The sequence below is a fragment of the Pyrgilauda ruficollis genome, unplaced genomic scaffold, assembly GCF_017590135.1.
Source record: "Pyrgilauda ruficollis isolate IOZ18807 unplaced genomic scaffold, ASM1759013v1 scaffold70, whole genome shotgun sequence".
Classification (NCBI taxonomy): Eukaryota; Metazoa; Chordata; class Aves; order Passeriformes; family Passeridae; genus Pyrgilauda; species Pyrgilauda ruficollis.
Window position 1 is genome coordinate 1,272,506 of NW_024528822.1, and position 12,502 is coordinate 1,285,007.

The 12,502-nt window shown below is 35.9% G+C and overlaps 1 protein-coding gene across 1 annotated transcript in view; it reads left to right on the plus strand.

The window, feature by feature from the left end:
• The window catches only part of ERO1B (endoplasmic reticulum oxidoreductase 1 beta), a 29,237-nt gene extending 18,019 nt beyond the window's left edge, over positions 1 to 11,218 (plus strand). Inside the window, exons 9-16 of the mRNA XM_041485493.1 lie at positions 302 to 313; positions 1,142 to 1,168; positions 2,569 to 2,661; positions 2,814 to 3,060; positions 3,872 to 3,941; positions 5,164 to 5,250; positions 6,740 to 6,873; positions 7,541 to 11,218. Of these exons, the coding sequence (XP_041341427.1) occupies positions 302 to 313; positions 1,142 to 1,168; positions 2,569 to 2,661; positions 2,814 to 3,060; positions 3,872 to 3,941; positions 5,164 to 5,250; positions 6,740 to 6,873; positions 7,541 to 7,601 (731 nt within the window). The 3' untranslated portion in view covers positions 7,602 to 11,218. The remainder of the gene's footprint in view (positions 1 to 301; positions 314 to 1,141; positions 1,169 to 2,568; positions 2,662 to 2,813; positions 3,061 to 3,871; positions 3,942 to 5,163; positions 5,251 to 6,739; positions 6,874 to 7,540) is intronic.
• The last annotated feature ends 1,284 nt before the right edge of the window (positions 11,219 to 12,502 follow it).

Consider the following 12,502-nt stretch of genomic DNA (forward strand, 5'->3'; position numbering starts at 1 on the left):
AAGACTGTGGCTTCTTAACCATTTTTCTGAAGCTAAAGTACAGCTTTCAAGAATATGTGAATCAGCTGCTACTAAGATTTGAATTTCTTAGTGGCTTTCATTATTACAATGTGTCAAGTCTTGTGTGGTCTTGGGGAGAAGGAATGGAGTGAAAGAAAGTAGCCTATTTTTTATAAATGAAATAAGGTTTCCTGCACTTTTTGTGTTTGTGTTTGTATTAAAGTCTGTGTTTCATTACTGCTTTGCTGTGGAAATTATCTTTTTAATGCTTATGCATTTCTTTTTTTTTTTTCCCTCTAAGGAGGAGATGATGGTAAGTCATCTTATTTTCCTTGACCTGCAGAAATGAAGTAAGCATTAGGAAGTTTTGGATTTATTCACTTTCCAGTTATCGAATTAGAGAGCAAGAAAGTTATGTTTCTGTTATTAAATAAGAGATCAGGAAAGTTATGTTTTTATGCAGATTATTGATCAGAAAATGTTTTTAATGGACTCATACTTTCATTTGGAGTAAAGGGATAGAGTGGATAAGAGCAAAACACAATTCTCTTCTTTGTTCTTATTCTTGTAACGGAATATGTGTTGTAATAATGTTATTAGTTCTTCCAGAGCCCCATTGATACTGATGTCACATCCCTTAAAAGAAGAGGGACAATTTTTTGTGTATTTTCTTGAATTGGGAAGATTGATTTTTGGAAAGATTGGGAGACAGCAGGGAGAAAGTATTTGATCTGCCTACAGTGAGGCAGACTTAAAGATTTTTCAGTCAATTGAAAGCTCTTGGGCAAAAGATCTAAGTCTAAAGGAAACCTTTAGGCAGATTAAGGTGAAGGCTGTCAGAATTGCACTGTGCCATTGTCTTTCACCAGCAGTGCAAGTAATCAAACTTGTCCTTCCATACACTGCTGCCCTGACCAGTAGCTTAGGCATGCTCATTCTTGTATTTCTCCTATTCTGTCCCCAGCAGATTTAAACCAGCCTCCAAGTTAGCTGCTTCAGTGCCTATTCTCATTTTAACAGCTAAATTATTTAAGTTCATGTTAAATTAGATGGCAGCTGATGTTGTATGCATAGTAATATAAAGATGCTGTAATGTTGAAAATGAATATTCTTCATTTAACTGTGTACTTTGTATTTACAGGAGAATCTTTCTACACATGGCTAGAAGGTAAGGCTCTTGGATGAGTTACTGTAGTGTTATATTCACTAGAAGGAACACTGTAGCACTTTTTTCATCTCCTCAAATATTTTTCATAGCGTAGGCTTTCGTAAATCGTCCAGAGCTTCCAAATGTTGTTCAAATACTTCTTACCTTGAGGGTCTTTAAAAATTTTCTCATTTACTTAGACAGTATTCTCCTTAAACATTTAAGTGTTTTATCTTTCATAAAGAGGGAATTCACTTCATTGCCAGTTACTTTGAATTTTCTGGTTGTTTTAGGCATTTAAGCAGAGGCATTTGTAGTAGTAATATTGGTAAGCATTATTATTTGGAAACAGCTTTAAAGAACATTAAAGATTTTGGTGGCTGTGTTCCCAGTTTATAATCTGTGTGTTCAGAAGGCAAAGCAGTTTTCTTTTTATTCATGTTGAAATGGAAATTATTATTGCAGTAGTAGCAATCAAAATCCCATTCTGGAGGTGTGCAGAAAATTGAGTCAAATGTACTTAATTTTAAAATTAGTTCATTCTGCCTTCCCTAAGCCTTTACTTGCCTGGTGGTATTGTAGGAAAGCATATAAATATACATGCCTTTAAAAATGTAACATCTAAGTGAGGACACATGGCAGCCTCACAGGTAGCCTTTAGCATCAGCTCTTCCTGCTTCCATTTGTGGAGATTGGAGTGCCAGGAAAGTTGCCCAAACATATTTTTGAGAGGAACAAACTCTGAAATTTCAAGTATGGTCTCTAACTTTGGTTCTAATTGGAATTATAAGTAATTTCAGCATATAAATTATATTCTGACATCTCAATACCACTGTATTTCCGTTTATGCTGTAGAAGTCTGTATTCATCAAGTCATCTTTTACAAGATTTTGTCTTGTGCATTTAAATCTTCAGTACAGCTATGAAGAGGTATTTTTGCTGTTTTCCAGTGCTGTAAGGTTTTCTGAGCCTTTTGGTGTTTTTTCTTCAGGGCCACTCCTCTAATTCAATGGTAGCTCCAATTGTAATTTAGATGGGTCACAGTATATTTCTGATTTCCAGACCATCAAAATTCAAATAAATTTAAATTTATTGCTCAAACAGTATAGGTATCTTATTTTTGTGCAGCAATTTATCTGTGCCAATTGAACAGATCGTTATTTGACTGTTTTTACTAGAACACTAAAATAGCAAGCAAGAAATGTCAAATGCCATTAATAGTATTGCTTTATATAAAAAATAGGAGGTAAGCTTTTCCTATGATGGCTATAAGGGCTTATTAACAATACTCAAGTGCCGTAATTGTAATTCTTGAAAGTCAGCAATGCAGACTTGCATCATTAAAATGTCAGGGTATATTAATTTTAATGAATTATTTCCAGTATTTAGTTTGGGATCTGTTTGTCATTTTTCCTGGACAGGTCTGTGCCTTGAAAAAAGAGTGTTTTATAAACTCATTTCTGGACTCCATGCTAGCATCAACTTGCACCTGTGTGCAAATTATCTTCTTGAAGGTATGTCTAGGCAAAATTGCTGAATGGAATTCTACAATATGTGTAGTATGTATTTTTTTTCTTCTGAAAATTATTGGGCTATGCTTAGTTGATTTTATGTTCTAAATGTGTCTCTTTTACTACCCCTGCCCCCCTTTTGTTTCTCTGTGTAGAAACGTGGGGGAAGCCCCGCTGGGGACCAAATGTGAAAGAGTTCACTCGCCGCTTTGACCCTGCTGAAACGAAAGGAGAAGGACCAAGGAGGCTCAAGAACTTGTATTTCTTGTATTTGATAGAGCTGCGTGCTTTGTCAAAGGTTGCTCCATACTTTGAGCGTGCTGTTGTCGACCTTTACACCGGCAATGGCCACGAGGATGCTGAATCTAAAGCTCTCTTACTAGATATCTTCAGGGATACCAAGTAAGGCATGAGGGGTTTTTATCAGCAGTTTCAAATTTTCAGTTATATTTGGAGGTGAGAATAGGTGGCTCCTTGATAGGATAGGACAAGAAGGAGAGTGGAATGGAGGAATAAAATTTAAGTAACGGGAGAGATCAAGGGGAATTTGTACATTTGACAGGACAGATTAATAGTTTTGAGGTTTGAATATACCAGTCTTTAAAAACAAACCAATAAAATGCACTCAAAAAACACCCATGCAACTCAACACCCTGGGATACTTCCTGATTTTTTCCTGTGTGTTGCTTTTTCTGATTCTTTAGTATGAGATGCACATGATTTATTTTGAAAAGGAAAATAGTACATACAGTCTTTTAATGGTCCACTGAGTAATCCCGCTTTTATCATAGACTTAAACTCTGTTGGTTTGGCCATGCCCTCTTCCTTTATTTATTCCATGATGTTCTTAAGTTCAGTTTCTTTGCTCTCCTTTTTGCTAGTTTTTGTGATTGCTTACATGTTGTGTGGTTTCATTGCTGTCCCTAATAGTGGTCTTGCTAGGTAATTGAGATGTAGTCAGGCAATGATCAGTAGGAAGGCAATCATTAAGCCAATTTCAGGATTAATTTGAACAAAATTCTGAGTAACAGATTTCAAGTTCAAGTGATGGAACAGTAAAACCAATACCACTGAGTAATTTTTCTAAGGTCTAATCTGCAAGGACTAGGAACTCTGAAAAATATTTTACATTGATGGCATCAGCTGCTCACCAAGCTTAATTGAACACTAGTTTATGTCAGCATTTGTTTTGATTGCATTTTGTCTTTATTAGGTCCTTCCATATGCACTTTGATGAAAAGTCCATGTTTGCTGGGGATAAAAAAGGAGCCAAGTCACTAAAGGTAAAGCTAGTTTTCTGAATGACATCCAAAATACCTATTTTGGAGTTAGGCTGTGTTACTTTGGAAAGCCCTTCCACCTACCACAAACACACTGCTGAGAATAAGGTTTTATCCCTGCCTTTTCTAGAACTGTATCTGAGGCCTTTTAATCAACTTTGTGGTAAGGTGCTGTCCTGATCCAAGAGGACTGAAATCTCTGGCTTTGTGCCTTGGGTCTGGCATCAGTGGTGGGGCAGATGTGTATTACCAGTAAAGGCAGTGGTGCTTATTTTTAAGTAGAGTAACTGTTTCATAATTATCTGGATGAAAAGAACCTCATGTTTGCTTTACAAAATGGTGACTTATACAATAGAACACAATATAGTATTGTTTTATATATATGAGACTGTCTCATAAATATAAATATATGTGTGTATATATATATGTGACAGTATAGTCTCATTGTATGATACTTAACATTAGAAAACATAGTTTCTAGACATGGGAACCTAGTGAGAATGCTGTACCTACCCATCAGCTTCTGGTGTTAACATGCCACTGGTGTAAATTGCGATTCCATAGTTGGAGTGGTGCTTGGTAATGAAGTTCTGTTTAATAAATATTAATACTTAAAACACTTATTTCAGTAGTGGTTTGGAATGTTATCAGCATTACAAAAAATGCTATTAGAAAAGTGTGGCAGCGTTTTACCGGCCCAGTAGTGTTTTTTGAACCTTAAAAAATTGAGATCAGCCTAGTTAGTTCTGCACTGTGATTGCTCCTGCTCTGTCTGAAGTTGCACAGCAACAATCTACCCATAGTTTTGAACAGGAAATATCTTTTGTGAATTGTAACTTGTTTGTCAAAAAGGTGTTTTGTTCAAAAGGGATTTGAATAATGGAAGAAAAAATGGGTCAGGGACACAGATACAGTACTTACACCTCAGAAAATCTGGATAAAGTTGGTAGGAAATCAGGTCCAAATGTTATGTACATATTATGTATTTTTGGGGGATTTTTTTAAGAATTAACTGTTAAAGTGGCTTGGAAACCAGATTCTGGGTTTATATTGATCTTTGTTATGGCCTGACTACATAAAGCAATGGTTTTGTTCAGTTTTGGTTAGAGAATTGATATTCTAATGGTACTAGATTTCCAATGAAACTACATTCATTAACATTCTGGTTTTGCAAAGCTAAGATGTACCTTAGCTTAAGCTTTCTTGTTTTGTTTTTAACTGATAGGAAGAATTCAGATTGCATTTCAAGAACATCTCCCGCATAATGGACTGTGTTGGATGTGACAAATGCAGGCTGTGGGGCAAGCTGCAGGTACAGTTTATTTTGTGTAGGTCTGTGTGTTCTGGCAGGGCCAGGTCCCAAGATAAGCATCTATTTCATTTTGGCAGGACACCTCTTGCCTTAGCATTCAGGCTTTCTGCATATGGTTGGTCCCTGGTATCCTTACCTATGTATTAAAAATAGATATATGTTTAGTTTACCATTAAACATTTTATTTTTTTTCAAATTGTTTATTTTGTTTATTCAACAGTTGTGTAGTTTACTCAAACATAGAGTTTGTGTTCTAAAAGAGTTAATTTTAAAGTAGATGCTTCATGGTAAGATATTACTAACAGGTAATATCTCACCTGTATTCAGTGATCAGAGGAGCCTTTCCATCACTTATGGGAAATCTTCCTTTAAACAGAGCACTTACTTGTTAGGGAATCCAGGGTGATATTTAACTCCACAAATTGAGGTGTAAGAAAAATAAGTGATTGAGATTTTCACGAGGGCAGCAAAGTTGTCCAGTAAAGGTGAAAGTTGAAAGCCAGTTTCATTTTCTTGGCTCCTACTGACAACAGTATTTTAAACCTCAATTGAGATTTTCACGAGGGCAGCAAATGAATGCTAACTTGTCCAGTAAAGGTGAAAGTTGAAAGCCAGTTTCATTTTCTTGGCTCCTACTGACAACAGTATTTTAAACCTCAAGACTAATGTTAAGTCCAGAGTGAGAAGTTATTTTGGAGTGCCTGTTGTACTATACCACTTACTACATTAAACTTACGAAGAGTGCAATTTTCAAAGAGTTTGTAGCATCAAAAATTTGTTGGTCTCTGCTGAATTTCTGGAGTTCTGCGTATCCTGTCCTAGTTAATGCTTCTGATCTATTGTTGTTGTTCCAGCTCACTAAGAACTAAAGAAGACCAGATTTGCTGACCTATAAAATTCTCTTGCAGCCAGCTTCAACCACTTTTTGTCAAAATCCAGTGGTTGCTTATCTAGCTCAACTGAAAGTGAAAATAAGAAAAGTTACTTCTGTTCTACTCCTGCATAGAAAATAGGGGTTGAAATTGAAACTTCTTTGTTTGCCGCTAGAATTGAAGGTGGAAAAAGCACATGTGTTGTGATACCTCATAAAAAAACTTAGTTTGACTTCAAAGGGAAAGGGGAGATGTGCTCCTGCAGGAGTGGGGCATCTATAAGTGAGGGGCAGGAGGGAGCTGGAAGTGTTGTAATAGACATGTTTTCATATGCATAACTAAGGAGAGAAGAGATGGGAAGAGATTAAAAAGACAAGGATGAAGAGCAAGTATACTTGAGGAAACAAATGCTCCTTAATAAGTGACCTGGTACACAACTGCTGTCGTGTATTTGCTTTCGTGCCCTGGTTTTTGTACAGTTATTTGGGTTGAGGGTCAGTATATAAGAATTGGTACTAAAGTTTACCAAGATTAATGTGGTTTTATCTTTTTTATGGTTTTATCAGTGTTTGAAGGAATGGTTTTACTGATGTTAAAACATTGGACTTTTCTTATAGACTCAAGGCTTAGGAACTGCTCTGAAGATCTTGTTTTCTGAGAAAGAAATACAGAGCCTTCCTGAGAATAGCCCATCAAAAGGTTTTCAGCTCACACGGCAAGAAATAGTTGCTCTTGTAAATGCCTTTGGAAGGTAAAATGTTATCATTTTAATAGTAGAAAAATACAAAACTTCAGTGTCAATACTCAGTTTTTGTGGAAAGATGGCATTGTACCTGTAGCTGTAGGTTTTGAAAGGCTGAATTACTACCAGCAATATTGATAAACTTAATGCCTTCCAACTGAGCATGTGGATTTTTAGCCTTAATCTTCATTCTGTGTTTGGATCTAATTCATCCCCTCTGTCTCAGGTCTCATAAGTCTACCTTTTGTAAGATGAAATGTAAGTCTCTTAAATTTGATTAATTTTTTTAAAATGTATCTCCTTCAAATGGTGAAACATTTTAACAGCTTTAAAAGAAGTTTACATAGGGCGTGCTTTGCTCATTATGTTAGTTCTTCAGATCTTGAATATAACAATCTGTTCCTGTTTAAGCAATCTATTTAAACAATCTGATAAAAATGTAATAAACTTTACTACCTGTGGTTAGGGATTTTTAGAAGTTTAATGAAGCTGGAATGATTAAACATATATATAAACTTCAATCCCTGTCATATATTATGATAATGTAAAATGGGGAGTCAATAGATCTTTTGAGAACAGAATTGTATCTGAGGAAAAATCTAAAGCAAAATGAATGTGATAATTTGTACTTCTCTTTTGCTGACTTGGTAACATTTTGATGGTTTTTATTTTCCAGGCTTTCCACAAGTATAAAAGAGTTGCAGAATTTTAAAGTTTTATTACAACAAACTAGGTAATGAAGGTCTTTGCACAGCCCGATAGTGAAGATTATTTACATGACTGCATTGAGCAGAAGGAACTGATCCTTACAGGACTCACATGAACTGATAAAAAATAAAATCAAATCCCAACTTGAATATTTATGTTTAAGCTAGGAATGGTTATTAATTAGAAAATATATTTATGAATGAAATATAGAGTTTTTAAATGTGTAAATTATGCTGATCTGTTTATTTTGTAAGTTTTCTGCTCACAGTTCTGTTGTACTTCATAAATTTTCCTATTTCCTTGTCTTTCTGAGACAGCTGTTTTATATGAAACCATATGTACCTCCACCCTGACTTGGCCTGTCTTGAAAGGGGGAGATCACTTCTTGTGTCTCCCCATTTACTGAACTTCAGTGTGTTCTGAGGATTTGGTATGTTTGTTCTGACTGTCAAAAGGAAGGGGGGGAACCTCCAAACAAACAAAAAATAACAATAAACAAACTAACCACAAAAAGGAAATAAGGCCCTTGGTGAGTTTTAGCTTCTTACTGTAATAATGAAACTTACTTAAAAATTGCAAATTTAGTGAGCAGAAAATGTTTTCATGCTGGGCTTCTTTTCATCATGATGATACCAATTTTCTTACCCTTGTCTTGTGCTTTTCAGCACTTTTTTTTTTAATTGCTACCTTGTCTCTGATGCAGCAGAGTTGAAAATTACTTTTCTGCAGCCCCTTGCTGCAGGCCCCTACCTGCATTTGCTTGGAGGTAGGGGTCAGGACAGGGGGAGATGGTTATTGGAGTGCTGCTAGCTGAAAAACCTCAGTCAATCAAATTTCTGTTTACTCCATGTTATTTTTCTACATTGTAATCACAAGTTCAGTTTCCAAAAATTGTCTCTTTAGTGTCTTAAATGTTAAAATAGCACACTTGGTCTTTCAGCCATGGAAATAAATTTGCTCATTATGAGTTATGTTTGAGTGCTATGTTAAAAGGTCAGTGTAAAAATAACTTGCTTTTGTAGTCACTTTTAAAAAAGATGCTTTTTAAAATTCATAATCATACTGACATTTAATGCCACATACTCTATCTATGCAAACCCATACTGTATCTTATTTAAAAGGATATTCAGCATAAAAAACGGGTATGTTAATAACATTACTTTCATAAAATAAGAAATTACTCATGTATCATTGTCCACAAATGTCAGTGATAACTTACCAGTGTCAAAACAGAATTCAGAAACAGCATTACCATTAGTAGCAACCGAATATTGGTTTAAAATTAAAATGAAGTAATAATTTCTTTTAAACCAGCATGTTTAAAAATGAAGTTAGGTGTTATGAATGTAGGAAGTGCTGGTGCAGTGTAGATACATCTCTTGTTTTTAAAAACAAGTCTTCACAAAATTAAGTGCTCTTAAACATTTTTCACCCTATTAGATACTGAGTGACCTATTTATACAATTGATTGTAATTGTATTGGCTTCCATAATGTGTTCCTTTACGGCTGAAATTTTCTGAAGGCTGGAGTACACTCTGCCCTTTGTTTCCAGACTAGCCTCAAATTTCTACCTGACTGGAAATGAAATAGACTATTCTGCTGACGCTTGGCTTTTATAAAAAATGCTGTTGCTTAAGAAGGTTAACCCCTTTGTGTCAAACTGGGGTATGCTAAATGAAACTTGAAAAAATAGGAAGGGAAATAAAAAAACAACCAAAAAAAAATCCAAACCACCTTTAATTTGGTGATAGTTGCACAAATTGGCAGTGAACTGGTATCCCAGTGGAAGTTTCTGTTTAGCCTTATAGGTAATTTGACATGGTGTTAGGGGAAGCTGATGCCAGTTTGGGGATGTTTATGTTTTTTTCTAGTAGCCTCTCTGGCCTGTGGGCACCTGTGTCTGAGCAAGTCATCACAGGCTTTTGTTTTCTAGTTAAGCAGAGGAGCATGAGGTTTCTAGGTGGATTCATCTGGCCTCTTCCAAGCTCTGTATTTGCACCCTCAGAGTTTATTTTTCTCTATTAAATTGAAGTGGGAATCTAGGTAAATAGCTCAGATGTGAACAGCTGTGTTTGGTAGATGAGTTACACACTGAGTATCCAAATCTTCTCAGTAATTGTATATATTGAAAGAGGGTGATTTTTAATTGGCTGTTAATTATTTGCCTTTTGGATAGACCTGCAAGGGCTAGAACTGTAGGCTCACTTGTGTGAGGAGTGCTGTATAACTGGGATTTATCTGTATTGTTATATATTATAGTGCCTAAAGCTTTAGGCAGGATTTTCTAGTTAAAATAAAAAACAAAAATGTATGACTGCGCTGCCCCAGGAAGGACCTAAGTCTCAGAAATGTTTCTTCCTTTTTTCTCCTTGCTGTGTGGGGAAAGTGAATTGCTTCCAGCCTCCTCCTGGGGATGCAACTTGCTATTTTTTTTCTTTTTCCACCTGTGCCTGGCTAAAATCAACAGACACTGAAGCAGAATCATGCACTTGCTCATGGGACAGGTGAGAGACTCAGGCATGCAGATCCTGGACACCTGGTCCTTGCAGCCCTTGTTGGCACAAGGTAAATACTGTTAGGTAAGGACATAAAGAGATGTGAAGCTTTTCTTCTTTTCCTTTGTGTCATGGGAACACAGGAATGCAACTGAACAGCAAATTGTGTGTGTAACTTCTGTTGCACCTGAAGGTACATGTCTCTTGATGATCAAATGTGGAAGGCGTTTCACTTCACTGTCATTGTAGAGATAGGACATAAGGTTTTTCCTGTAACAAATCTAGTTGAAACAATTTTCCTGTCACCATCTTTTTTTACTGTATTTGATGTACATTCTGTGACTATGCTGCCTATGAAGTTTTGCTGTGTGAGTTGGATGACTTAGTTCTTTATATGTTAAATGAAATTTTAAAAATTTACAGCTCTTTTTTGATACTAAAGAATAAGGTTAGTTACACCGTCCATGACCTGTAAACTATTTTAAATTCCAGCTCCCTGTTGGAGATCAGCTTGTCAACACTGTCTGCCATTCATTTTAGAGTAGCAGTTCATTTTCCTGTACAAATGACACAATGATTGTAATCCCAGAAGTAGTGAGAAGACAAAGACAAAAATGTTTAATTGTTCCCAAGTCATGAAGATTTGTGTGAAATGGTGAAAAAAGACTTGGTGCAAACTACTTAGGTAAAAAGTAGGGCACTGTTGCTGAATAACTTGTTCTTCAGTGCTGAGGAGGTAGGTCAGAATATACATTTAAAACAATGAAATAGAGAGACTTGTGTAAGCTGGAATAATAAGTGTTTTCCTAGTTTCAGCTGATGATCTGTGCTGTCATTGTATGTGCATGAAATACACTGTGCCACATTTTCTTGAGTTGTGTTTGATGGTTGAGTTGCCTTTATCTGACCTTGCTTTGTGCTTTTCTGGGAAATGACCTGTAATATGTTGTAAATAATCTTGATGCTCATGTTTATAAAGTAGCAATCAGCAATTCATCACTTTACAATTTCTCCATATAGCTATCCTATTAAAATGTAATATTTATTAAAATCAGAATCAATGATGGAACTACTTACCGAGATCTAAACACTTCTGAATCTTTGCTATGTTTGAATCTACAAAATGCAAATTAAAGTATTTTCTGCTACACCTTCTTTTTGTGGATGTGATTTTTGGCATATCATTTGAAAAATTTTTTTTTTGCTTTTCATTTACCTTTCAATGGCACTTGGTAGCTATTACAGAAATTACTTTTGTGATAGTCATGTAAGATTAAAATTGAGATTTTTCCCTCTCACTTAAATTTCATTCAAAAGGTGAAGACATGTATATGTCTTGCTGTTGACATTGCACTGTGGTGGTGTGTCTGCACATCAGGAATCCATTGTAGAATTACAAAGTTTCTGTATGAATATTGCCAAATTTAGCCCCTGCTTAAGTCCAGTTGTTTTAAGATACAAAAAGGCTTATTTAGAAATGAAGTCTGTTCTGTCCCTTTCTCAGAATAGCTTATACAATCAATTTGTGAATTCTTTTTTTGTTTGTTCATCTAGTGGGGGTCTTCATGTTGAAATTATTTCCCTGAAAGGAAAAATTTGATAGACATACTTCATCCCCAGCTTAGGTGAGTAAGTGCCTGTTATACAGGTGATGATAAATATAAGATCTTACCTCTCACATTGTTGTTCAAATCTCCTGTGTTTTAGAGTATTTAGTTCATTACTATGGTTGGTTACAGTCACTTGCCATTCCACTTTTTTGTCTGCATACTGGGCATAGGGCTGAAGTTTTTTCTAAGTGCAGAATTCTCTTACATTTTTGCTGTGCAGCTGTAACTGCTATGAACAAAATGAAATTCCTGCAGACTTCTCTTGCACTGGGTCTTCAGGCAGTTTTGTACAAACATGATTGTAGAACTCCAAAGGGTTTAATAAAATTTCAGTTCTTCTCCCAAACCTAGGTAACTTCTTTTAATCTGACTGATAGTTTAATTGCCTTTTCCTTCAATGAATACATGTGAAGAATGCAATGTAAGCTTTGGGAGCGGAGGGCAAATAGTTCTGCTGGAGGCAAGGCTCATGCTTTGGCCTTCCTACAAAGACCCCAAAACTCAAAGATGCTGTGGAAGACTTGATGTGGGAGTATGGCACTGCTCTGCCTTTGGCTTTCAAGCAGATCTGATCAGATCTACTCCCCATCCCTTCTTTTTTACCCTGTATATTCTCTGTGAAATGTGCACAAGAATTCTCAGCTACTTGTACTTCCTGAAGTTGAGCATGAGGAAAACATGAGTCCTGTCCACCATTTGGGGATGCTGTAGTACACCTCAAAATGGAATACTTTTATAGAAGTAAAGATTACTGGAAGTAGTATGTTTTCCTCCTGAGGAAATCTGCATTGAGTTACGGTATTTGTTCCACATAGGTAAGGAGA